We start from the raw sequence: 13,074 nt of genomic DNA on the forward strand, positions 1-13,074 counted from the left end.
GTCAAACACTGGCCACCAGTCTTGCGGACCAAGTTACCCTTGCCCAACTAACAGCCGCCTTGACTTTTCTGCCTCCATCACTGTCCTTAAAAAATATATATACCACCACTAGAGCAGAGTATCTCATTAGAAGTGAGAAGGGTCACCACTCACCAGAAGTGAGAAGACCCTTCCCATTTCCGAGGCCCAGGGATCGAATAAAAGAAAGAAGAATAAGTGCTTGCAAGAATACGATCATGTCTTACGATTCAGTCCACGGTACGTTAATGTTCTTCCCAAACTCTTCCACACTAATGTCTTCCCTTACTGTTCTATTCCTTAAACCCATTTTTCTACATGGGTTTTCTGCATCTTCACACCTTGTTTTGTTACTGGTTTTATCTTTTTATTGGGCGTGCAAGAAACTTACGACGCCCAAGCACGAAGGTTCAATACAGGGGCTAAAGCACACCTCTTTTTCGTACTATCGTTCGACCCTTTTCGTCTCTTTGGGGCTTTTTTTCTTTAATCTTCTTTTTTGCGCTTTAAACTACTTCTTCTGGTATAGAAATGGTTGGTCTAGTGAAAATCTTGTGACCCAATTAGATTTTGTACTCAGAACACTTGCTTGGTTTGCAGTTGCTTCTTACTTGCATTTCCAATTTCATTCACATGAGCTGAGGTTTCCCAACCTATTAAGAATTTGGTGGGGTTTCTATTTCCTGCTATCTTGTTCCTGTCTTGTCATGGACGCTGTTTCGTTTGAGAAACATCAGTTCTTACCAACCCAGTCTTGGATTTCCGATGTTGTGTCTGTTCTTGCTGGCTTGTTCTTCTGTTATGCTGGATTCTTTGGGAAGCAAAGAGGAGATACCCATCTTCGGGAGCCTCTTTTGAATGGCAATAACAATAGAGCAAATGGCGTGGAGGGGTCACGAAAGACTATCGGTGGTGACAACATAACTCCTTACTCAGCTGCTAATTTTCTTAGTATTCTTACTTTTTCTTGGATGGGTCCTTTGCTTGCGGTTGGGAATAAGAAAACTATAGACCTTGAAGATGTTCCACAACTTGCAACCAGTGACACTGTTAACAGGGTCTTCCCGGTTCTCAGAAGTAAGCTCGAATCAGATGGTGGCTGTGGTGGTGGTGGTGTAGGTCGTGATCAAATAACCACACCCAAGCTGGTGAAGGCATTGATCCTCTCAGCATGGAGAGAAATTGTATTGACCGGTATATTGGCCCTTATATATACATTTGCTTCTTATGTTGGACCATATTTTATTGACAGCTTTGTTCAATATCTCAATAGTCCTGACCAAGACAAAAGCAAAGGCTACATGTTGGTTTCTACCTTTTTCTTTGCAAAGCTTGTAGAGTGCCTCTCGCAGCGACACTGGTTTTTTAGGGTGCAACAGGTGGGGATTAGAACTCGTGCTGGCCTGGTTGCAATGATCTATAGGAAGGGTCTCAAACTTTCAAACGAATCAAAGCAGGGCCACACAAGTGGTGAGATCATTAATTTTATGACTGTTGATGCAGAGAGGGTTGGTGACTTCAGTTGGTACATGCATGACCTATGGATGGTGCTTGTTCAAGTTGCACTGGCATTGGTGATCTTGTACAAGAGCCTTGGACTTGCTTCAATTGCGGCTTTGGTCACTACAATAATTGTGATGTTGGCTAATATACCATTGGGGACATTGCAAGAGAAGTTCCAGGGGAAATTGATGGATTCAAAAGATCAAAGGATGAAGGTTACATCTGAGATTCTAAGGAATATGAGGATTCTTAAGCTTCAAGGCTGGGAGATGAAGTTCTTGGCTAAGATAGTTGAGCTCCGTAAGGCAGAGGCAGGATGGTTAAAGAAATATCTTTATACATCAGCCATGACAACTTTTGTATTCTGGGGTGCCCCCACATTTGTATCTGTGGCCACTTTTGGGGCATGTATGATTCTAGGAATCCCTCTAGAGTCGGGGAAGATTCTGGCTGCACTTGCAACATTTAGGATATTGCAAGAGCCAATTTATAATCTCCCAGACACAATCTCAATGCTTGTTCAGACAAAGGTTTCTCTTGATAGGATTGCCTCATTCCTTCGTCTTGATGACCTGCAACCTAATGTAGTACAGAAGCTTCCTGTTGGTAGTTCTGAGATTTCAATTGAGATAATCAATGGGAATTTCTCTTGGGACCCCAAATCCTCTATTCTCACATTGAAAGATCTGAACTTCCAAGTGTACCAAGGCATGAGGGTGGCTGTCTGTGGTCCTGTTGGCTCAGGCAAGTCAAGTTTGTTGTCATGCATATTGGGGGAAATGCATAAGGAGTCTGGTACTGTTAAATTAAGTGGAACAAAAGCTTATATTGCACAATCACCTTGGATACAGAGTGGCAAGATAGTAGAGAATATATTGTTTGGTAAGGAGATGGACATAGAGAGGTATGAGAAAGTCTTAGAAGCATGTTCATTAAAGAGGGACCTTGAAATTTTGCCCTTTGGAGACCAAACTGTTATAGGGGAGAGGGGCATTAACTTAAGTGGTGGGCAGAAGCAAAGAATCCAGATTGCACGTGCTTTATACCAGGATGCTGAAATTTATCTGTTTGATGATCCTTTTAGTGCTGTGGATGCTCATACAGGAAGTCATCTCTTTAAGGTAATTCTCATATGACCTTAAACCCAGATATTTATTTATTTATCTTTTATAATTTGGTTTGAAGCATTTCAAGTATTCTTTTTTGTAATATTTTCATTTGTTTTAAATTTAGGAGTTTGTCCCACAATTTTGATATAGAAAAAACAGAATTTTGGCTATACGAAGGAGACACACACACACACACACATAAAACCATGATTTATATGAATTCAGCCATGCCTGTTCTTACTATAATTAATGGTTGGAGGACTAATACAATTATGCTCACTTGGGTCTCTAAGACATTTCAATATTGACTTACAAATATTGATCTATGTATGACAGGAATGTTTACTTGGGCATTTGAGTTCTAAAACTGTGATTTATGTTACGCATCAAGTAGAATTTTTACCTTCTGCTGATCTCATATTGGTGAGCATTTATGATCTCTTTTTTCTCTGACTTCGATTCAATCAACCTGTTTTAAGGATGGCTTTTAACCTCTTCTTGCTGGATAGGTTATGAGAGGAGGAAAGATTACTCAAGTAGGAAAGTATGAAGAGATTCTCAATTCAGGAACTGATTTTATGGAACTGGTTGGTGCACACAAGAAAGCGTTGGCAGCCTTAAATTCTACAAGTCGTGTGGTTTTTTCTGAAAATTTAGTTACTAGGGAGGAAGTGGGTACTACAAGGAATTCTGAGAACGCCTTCCAAGAAGAAGAGGAGAAGAGGGAATTGATAAATGCTAAAACTGAAAAAGTAGTTGGGAAAGAAAGGCAACTTGTCCAAGAAGAAGAGAGAGAGAAAGGTAGGGTTGGTCTTTCTGTCTACTGGAAATATATTACAATGGCATACAAAGGAGCCCTTGTGCCATTGATATTGTTGGGACAAATTCTTTTTCAGCTTCTTCAGATTGCAAGCAATTATTGGATGGCATGGGCAACTCCTGTTTCAAAGGATGTAAAACCTCATGTTAGAGGCTCTACACTCATTTTTGTGTATGTTATTTTGGCCCTTGTTAGCTCTCTTTGTGTACTCGTAAGATCCACGCTAACTGCAACTGTTGGATATAAGACGGCCACACTACTTTTCAACAAAATGCATTTATGCATTTTCCGTGCCCCTATGTCATTTTTCGATTCCACTCCAAGTGGACGAATTCTCAACCAGGTAATTTTGCAAACATACTTTTTTATTGGTTGCATATAGTGTTTGTTTTTAATTTTACATTTGAAGTATATTCAATTTTTTGCATACAGGCTTCTACGGATCAAAGTGCAGTTGATACGTCTATTCCGTTTCAAATTGGGACATTTGCCTTCACAATGATACAACTCTTCGGAATCATTGCAGTAATGTCACAGGTTGCTTGGCAAGTTTTTATTGTTTTTATTCCTGTGATTGCAATCTGCCTCTGGTACCAGGTAATGCTTTTAGGCTCCCTACTTTCTTGTGACTAAAAAATTAATTCAAGATTTGATATCTTCTTCATGCTTTCACAGACAATTTTATGAGTTGGTTTAAACATATTGATGTAGGGGATTTCCTAGACAACTAAGGTCCCTACAAGAGTGACTCAATTAGGGCAAGACAAACTTAAGGGGGGTCTTGGGATTAGGTTAGAATTTAGATATGCTCAGCAAAACAAGATTCAAAATGCAATAAATAAAGACAAATCTACATGTAGCCAGGAGCAATATCAATCTAAGCGGAAAACACATAAAAACTTACTTAAGCTTCAAGTGGGGACATGGGGAAGGGAACAAACGTCATGCGAATGTTAGGTTCAGCACAAATCAATCAGGACACCAAATAAGATATGCAAACAATCAATGTCCTCTAGCAACCAACTAAAATAAAAAATCAGCAAGGGTTTTGGAGATATAACAGTGAAGAAAAGACTTAAAACAATAGGTAAAATAGGCATAAACGAAGGGGCAGGGGCTGGTTTCAACAATAATGGGCTGCAACATATAACAGTGGATTAATGGAGGTGGTTTGTTTAATTACTTACCTACTGTCCAAGTCAGAGGAGTAAAGAAGAACTTGAGGTCTTCCAAGATAAGAGTGCAGTCCACCTTATTTAATGAAGAAAAAAATTTCAGTTTGGTGATTAATTGTTCAGCAGCATTCCGATGAATATTTTGCAACTGAGTTGATCTCCATTCTGCAATACTTAGTAACCGCAGCAAACCAGAACAATAATCGATAAAACATGGAAGTGAAAGAGAGAGAGGGATGAGGAGAAAGAGAGAATAGTGAGAAAGAAAGAGAGAGAAAGGCGAGATAAGAGAGAAGCCGAGAGTGAGAGGAGATTGTGAGAGAGAGGAGGACGACAGCCTTTTTCATTCAAAAAAATAGTGTTCATTCGTTAACCCCATCGTGGCCTAGGCCATTACATAAATAATAAACTTAGTTACTAAAATAAAAAGAGCCAATTGGAAAGTAAATAAAGACTTCCTAAAAACTAACAACGAATAAAGTAGTTTCCTAATTAATTAAAAGACTAACAAGGAAAAGAATATGCTAAAAATAAACTACTAAACTAACAACTAATGGGGCCCACAAGATTTGCTGAAATCTGGAAAGAGAGAGGGACTCGATCCAACGCTGGAAAGGCTGGATCAAGCCTCCTTTTCTTCCTCCTTTTTCTTCTTCTTCTTTCTTCTTCTTCTTTCTATTCTTCCAGCCACAAAGATAGTTGTTTCTTCTTCTTCTTGCGTCTGTACACCTTGATGTCCCCATCACATATCTATCCCATGAATTTTTATTGGGAACAAGTTATTTGATTCATACCTAATTTGATTTGATGGTGGATCTAGACAAGCTTGGATGTGATATTGGTGCTTTAAACCTTATTTTACTGATTTTTGTATCCCTTCCCCCCCACACCCCCCAAACCCCCCCCCCAAAAAAAAAAAAAAAACCATTAAGAGCTTCTCTTCATTAAATTTATTGACATGCATGGAAGTATTCCGTTTCAAATCACACATGTTCACTTCAACTGAGCCCACGCCATTTCCATTCTTTGTAAATTGCAATAGTGATGCCTACTATCCTATTTTACTTGGCTCCCTCACTTGTACTCTTAGTAGTTTACTAGTTAACAGAAATAATCTTGCCTCTACCAGTGCCTTTGGGACCTTTTGCCTTGTCACACTAGACTATTGTCGTGGGTGAAAGCTAGACAAAAAATCAGGTTGATGGCTCGGCCAAAATGATGCATATGAGTGATGAGATGCCAAATCCTCTATGTTTGTATCCAGTGAAGTGAGAAGCAAATCTCTAATGACTAAGGAATGCATCTAAATAGGTATTCGTGAAATTCTCACACAGGTAAGGTTCAACGCTTGCAGTTGGATGGGAATAGTCCAACCAAATACTCTCTAATCTGGCTTTTATATAGGGGTCCCACTATTAGATTGAGAGTATTTCCATTGGAGAACAAATCAAATTCAGAAGTACAAAATGGTATATTGTATTTGCATCCCATTTTTAGAAAAACACTTCTTTTCCCTGTAGATGTTTAGAAAAACACCCTTCCGTGCATATTTGCAACATTGCCTTATCTTCCAATTGCTACTATGCATGATCATTTCAAAAGTCAAATTTTCCATTCAAAGTCCAATCTCCAGCATAATTGGGCTGGATTCGTCCAAAGGGATTATCCATAACTTTTGTCATAAGGTTTATGCACCATGTTCTGCAGTGCTTAATCACTTTCTCCATGCAGACAATCAGCTCCCATTTGGACTCCATATTTATCCTATCATATTCAACAAAGGCAAACCTTACCAATCCTTGGACTTTATTTATTTCCCTATCAAATCCTCTTCTTCTGACAAAAGAAAACCTTCTTTCAAGATGATTCAATAAGCATTGGCACACACAGAATGCACAGATAATATTAAGTCCTTTTTTAGGACTTTTTTTCACCCTGTTTACACAAAGTGGATCATTTTGTACATCCTCTTTTAATGGAAATGTATCCAGTAGCTTAGGCCACATATTGTATGGTTCCTCGACATGCCACAACTCGCTAGGTATCTTCATTCTCTTCCAGGTTAAAAAAAATAAAAAATAAAAAAATAGAGAGTTCTCCATGGCAAATACATAAGCAACCAGTTGTAACAAAGTCCCTTCCCTAGACTGTCTAGAAACCCTCTTGGACTTTGTATTTCCCATTCTTTACTAGTATCTTCTCTTTTGCCTTCTCGCTAGCCCAAAAATTTCAGAGAAGTAGCGGGAAAAGATGATGGTGGATTTAGATTGCCACACAGCCATCCCAAAACACAAATGTTAAGGATCCCTAGGGAAGAGTCAAACGATCCCAGAGGTCAAACCTCCTTTTGATGCAGATGATCAGAAACATCACTCCAAATGCCAAGTTTAAAAAAGGCCAATAATTATGACATTGGTGGATCTTATTATAGGCTCTGCAGGAAGAGCTTGTTTAACTGCAAGGACAACAGTGGCATGCAAGTTCACTTTCTTGTGAATAGGCCAATCTAATAGTCCAATAGAAGGAGATATTCACAAAGGATGCACAAAACTGGATCTAGTTGACAAAGGTGTTGCAATCTCTAATACGATGAAGATCACAAAGAGTGCCAACCGAATGTCAATGGCAAGTCCCCTTCCATAATGTATCGATCCAATTCTTGTCTTACAAACCTCAAGCCTACCATAATGGAATTCCTGTTCTCATTGTGACCAGACTTTAATAGTATACCACTACACGAGAGTTGTCTCTAACCGCCTCTCTTGTATCTAGAGGTCTGGCTTTTACAAATGGATTGAGAAACAAATTGTTTTCTAAAAGGTTCAAATTTGGTTTGCTGATTTTTAACTGAATCGGATAGAGAACCTATGAAATCAGAAACCGGGTCATTTCTCTGCGGTCTGATTCAATTGAATCGTAAACGATCGGTTCTGGTTCCATTTTGACACCAATCAAACACCACTCATATTGAAATACCTGCCTATTGCTCTGTTCCCAAATAGTTCAAGCCTGCTTATAGAATCATTCTTCAAAGTTGCATCCTTATTTTTCCAAAACCAAAACAGGAGTCAATCTCCTAATGTTCTTAATGTAGTGATTGTCTATAAAGGAAAATTTTTATTACTGCAAAGGTAAGGTCTTCCCTAGTTGTTGTCATTTAAGAAAATGGGTCTGTATATGGCTGTCTTGTCCAGTTTTTGCCTTAACTTGTTGATGTAGCAATTTAGGCATGTATAGTTTTGATAAATTCTTCATCAATAAGCTTGATAAATTCCTCATCAATAAGCTTATGCAATTAAAAAAAAAAAATGTTAAAAAGTTTGTACTAATTTTTTTTATTAACCATACTTATGTTATACATTTATTTCATTGGATGTCATTTTCTTTGACTTGTTATTTTGCAGCAATACTATATTACTACGGCACGAGAATTAGCACGGCTGGTTGGAGTATGCAAAGCTCCAATTATACAACACTTTGCTGAATCTATGTCAGGATCAACCACAATCAGGAGCTTTGATCAGGAACAAAGATTCATGGAGACGAATCTCAAGCTGATTGATGGCTATTCTCGCCCCAAATTTCATACTGGTGGTGCAATGGAGTGGTTATGCTTCCGTTTGGATATGTTGTCATCCCTCGCATTTGCCTTCTCTTTGTTTTTCTTGATTTTAATGCCAAAGGGAGTAATTAATCCTGGTAACCAAGTTCAACTTGAAATTTTATAATTTATCCATTTGGTCCCACATGATTGATTATTTGTTTGAATATATGAACTTAATCTTTTCTTTTCTCTTTGCTTGTATAGGCATTGCGGGTTTAGCAGTGACATATGGACTTAATTTAAATATGCTACAAGCCTGGGTCATATGGAATCTTTGCAATCTTGAGAACAATATTATTTCCGTTGAGAGAATACTTCAATACACATGCATTGCTAGCGAACCTCCTCTTGTGACAGAGGTGAATAGGCTTGATTGTGATTGGCCGTCACATGGGAATGTTGATATTGTTAATCTGCAGGTAATCCTAATCCTTTTTTAACAAATTTTCAATTCCTGTTTTGTTTTATTCTATTTCTCAAAAAAATGCTCCTAAAAACAAGTTGAGGTAGCAGGTGGGATCTTTATGTCACTGATAGATGGCTAGTTGGAGAACCTTTTTATATTGTCAACCAAGAAAAGTTTGGTTTGTGTGCTTAATGATTTCATCTGGTGTAGATCCGTTATGCCCCGCACTTGCCTCTTGTATTGCGTGGTCTCACTTGCACTTTTCCTGGAGGGATGAAGGTTGGCATTGTTGGACGGACCGGTAGTGGTAAATCAACTCTCATTCAGGCACTTTTTCGCATTGTAGAACCTGCAGCTGGTCATATTGTAATAGATGGCGTTGACATCTCCAAAATTGGACTACATAACTTGCGGTCAAGATTAAGCATCATTCCACAAGACCCAATCATGTTTGAGGGGACTGTGAGGAACAATCTGGATCCGATTGAAGAGTACACAGATGGACAGATTTGGGAGGTCGGTTCAATTCCATTTAATGAACACTCAAGTTGGTTACATTGGAAGAGGAAAACTACCATCTGTTGTTGTCCTATGGTTGAGATTATAATTAAATTTGATGCCTTGCTTGTACCAAAGAAAAACATCCTGATTGTGTTGATCCTCGAACATCTTATTTGAGGCATTTCCTGGGCTCTCAGCCTCTCTTTTCCTTTCTTCCCAAGCCATCCAAGTTATTGGATGATTAAGACCTACTTTGATGGTCATTTGCATTTCCTTATCGTCTTCAATAATTGTGATATGTAGGAATTGATACCCAAAATTGTTGTTTCAGGCTCTTGATAGATGCCAGCTTGGAGATGAAGTTAGGGAAAAGGAAGAGAAGCTTGATTCTGCAGGTTTGCTTCTTCTCATATTTTCTGGTTATCAAAGTTGTACTGTTACTTATATTAACCTGTCCAACTGTAGACAATTCTTTCGGATTCTTTGATTTTTAGCCAGTTGTGTGTCATGAACTCGTGATACGTGTCATTCTTATTTTGCTTGCAAAACTACACATCTGATGTTACAGTGACTGAGAATGGAGAGAACTGGAGCATGGGCCAGAGGCAGTTAGTGTGTCTAGGCCGGGTGCTACTCAAGAGGAGCAAAATATTGGTGCTTGATGAAGCTACTGCTTCAGTTGATACTGCAACTGATAACCTCATTCAGCATACACTTAGGCAACAGTTCTCGGGGTCTACGGTTATCACGATTGCACATAGGATAACATCTGTTCTAGATAGTGATATGGTCCTACTTCTTGACCATGGTTAGTACTATCAAATGGGTTCAATTTTACCCCCTATTCATTCTTTTGTGGTGCTCTGGTTTAACATGTGTTTCGTTTCAAGCAGGTCTTATCATGGAATATGACTCTCCAGCCAAATTACTTGAAAACAAGTCGTCATCATTTGCAAAGCTTGTGGCCGAGTATACTCAGAGGTGAAGTTCTGATTTTGAAAGGTTAACTGATATTTGAATAGTAAAAATGCAGCCAATTGCATTCAGCTGATGATGTGCATTTCTTGATAATGATGAAAAGTATTTTGCACGAGATGGTGGAAGAGGTCTTGAATTTGCATTCATTTGTGATGTATGGCTTAATTATCATAAATCTCCATTGGATTCAGTGGACATGAGGTTACTTTAGGTACGACTACAATACCTGTTTACCTATGTGGGTCGGTTACTCTACATGCATAAATGGAAGGTGTGGGATATTATCAGGTTTGAAGCTTTCAGCTGTTGGTTGATCTGGACTTGGAGGGGCTATTCCCTCAACATAGGACAAAAGTTTTGGATTGTAATGTAGACGAGTTTTTGCTAGTTTTTTAGAAGAGATGTTATCTTTGGAGATTTATTTGTGAAATGCAGTGCAATTAAAAATGGAAGAAGATAATTCATTTCTATGCTTACAGCAACAACAGTGAGTGATGGATGTCATTTATCATTGTTGCAGAGCTTGTTAGCTGCGGATGAACATGATGTAACTCTTCTCCTCTTGAATAATATTAACTTCTGTATTTGTTTCAGGAATCCAAAATAGGGTCTAAGACCTTGACGACAACAGCTGCCGACGGCTGAGTGGCCTTATTTAAATCAAAATCAGACCAAACAAGATCACCATTGAATCTTAAAGCAAACTCAGCTATATAATGAGTGACATATTGTCTGCCCTTTGAGCTATAACACAATGTAAACAAGTTCCCAACAGGTTTGCAGGACAAAAGTGTCACTCAATGTAAACAAGTTTAATCCCTGTGATGGGCAAATGAGAACCGTCAACTAAATTTGTTTTTCCTTTTACTGTTTTTCCTTTTTTGGGTGAGAACTGAAATTATTTATCAAAACCCCAAAAAAAACTAAAATAACCAAGAAAGAGGATTGTACATGGTGCACAACCGGATCAAAATGCTTTGCGGTAAGTAGTGAGTGGCAGTGAGGATCCAACGGTTGGGAGGGCCCTGGCTTGCACCTCAGCCGTTGGATTCTCATTGCTGCTCGCTAGCTGCCTTCCCGCAGACGATTTTTGTGCGTGCAGAACCATGTTCACAGTCGTCAGATGAGTTTAATGAGGGGTGTGTGTGCCAGAGACTCTCATTCAATGTGTATCTGGTTGAAACATGACCAACATGCAATGTTAATAGAAAAATTAAGTTTTATAAGTTGTAAAATTTGTTATTTCTAAAGTAAAGAACAATTGAATCATCATTCAAAGGTTAGATACTTTTTTTTTTTTTCTTTTGGTAAATAAGGTTAGATACATTAAATCTATGGAAGACATTGTTTTGTGCGTACTCCCTACTCTCTTCGAGTTTGGTGCATTTTTTGTGTCATGCTGACTACCAATTTTACATGACTATTAGTTTGTTTAGTTGCAAGGAGTCGGAAAAGGCCTCTCTTATGTTTATATTTTCGGTAAGGGGGAAAGAATGTTGTCTATCTAGCATTTACCACTGTTAGACACAAGCCCTATCTCTAGGAAGACTGAAAAGTCACCCCCTAAACTCCTAAAAAGAGAAATGAAAAAAAAAAAAAAAAAAATAGAACGCAATGATATAGAAAATGGAAGATGGAAAAAAGATTGCGCTACTTGGGCAATTTTCATCTCATCTGAATTTTGAATTTATTTTCTCACCTACTTTGACAAAAAATAGGCTCCACATGAATGGGGGGTTTTTTTTTTCAAAGGAAAAAAAACTATAGGCATGGCATGCAAATTAATCCCCACATTGGCAATGTGGAGACCCTCTCATAGAAAATATTCCACAGAATTTGGATTCTAGCTATTTTTGTTCGTTCAATGATTTGGAGTTCGATTAAGATGTTACGTAGTAGATAAAATATTCTAAGAATACTTATATTGAAAGGCCTTCTCTAGATGTGCTTCTATAGGGATCCTGCATCAAATGAATCTTATCATTGATTCTTATCCGCTACCAACAAGTATCGAAAATACTTTTCTGAGTTCAATCAGAGGGTTGAGATCCTGTGGCTGAAGAGACTCTCTTCACCACATAAGTTATAAATATATTTTTATTTTATCTTCATTTGTTAACATATACGAACATCACTTATATTAACAACAGTCACAAACACATTAGATACATGAGGTTTAATTTTTTTCCCCTAAAAGGCAACATGACCCCTACACCAATGTGGAGCCAACCAAAAAGTACATAGAAACATCAGTAATATAGGATTTTTACCTTTCATGGGGTTGGAACGATTATTTTACCCTGTGTCTAAGGGCCTGTTTGGTATCGTTTCTGTTCCAGAAACGCCGTTTCATTTCAAAAACGAAAATTTTTCTGTGTCAAAACGCAGTTTTTAAACGAAAAAATGGTGTTTTAAAATTTCAGATTTTTATCGGGAATTTTTTTTTTTTTTTTTTTATGGTAACCAGTGAAAGAATTGCCACAAGTCGTTTCCAGAAACGGAACTTGTTTCGCCTGGGTCATTTCTTGAACCATAAATAAGTAAAATTTTATATTTCTATTTCTATTTCTAAAAATAAGTGAAACGAAGGGCCCGTTTGATAACACTTCTGCTGTTTCTGTTTCAAGAAACGGCAGAAACAGAAATTGCTGTTTCTGGAAACAGAAACAGGTAAGAAGGTGTTTGATAAATTCTATTTCCGGGAACATTTCGGACAGAATATGATGTTTATAAGCCAACTACAAGTCCAATTGTAATTCCCACACCAAAGTCGAAAAACCCAAATATAGTACTGAAGAAACCCATCTCTAATCTCCTTCTGAGAAAGTCTCAAATCGAAGAATAAAACAGAAACCCACTTTTCCTTCCTCTGCAATCCTCAAAACCCATCAAAAGCCATCTCCAATCCTCTCTCAAATTCTTCGCCAGATCAACATCAGAAACCACCAAATTGATAAAAA

General features: G+C 38.1%; 1 protein-coding gene across 1 annotated transcript; it reads left to right on the forward strand.

The window, feature by feature from the left end:
• Positions 1-109: 109 nt before the first annotated feature.
• LOC122066324 (ABC transporter C family member 3-like) lies at positions 110-10,979 on the forward strand. The gene is made up of 11 exons (XM_042630149.1): positions 110-2,642; positions 2,967-3,053; positions 3,140-3,793; positions 3,883-4,047; positions 8,030-8,324; positions 8,434-8,648; positions 8,846-9,151; positions 9,468-9,531; positions 9,705-9,944; positions 10,030-10,117; positions 10,709-10,979. Exons 1-11 carry the CDS (start codon positions 237-239, stop codon positions 10,719-10,721), a joined length of 4,533 nt encoding a protein of 1,510 aa, XP_042486083.1. The 5' UTR covers positions 110-236; the 3' UTR covers positions 10,722-10,979.
• Positions 10,980-13,074: the final 2,095 nt, after the last annotated feature.

This window comes from Macadamia integrifolia, chromosome 2, assembly GCF_013358625.1.
Source record: "Macadamia integrifolia cultivar HAES 741 chromosome 2, SCU_Mint_v3, whole genome shotgun sequence".
Taxonomy (NCBI): domain Eukaryota; kingdom Viridiplantae; phylum Streptophyta; class Magnoliopsida; order Proteales; family Proteaceae; genus Macadamia; species Macadamia integrifolia.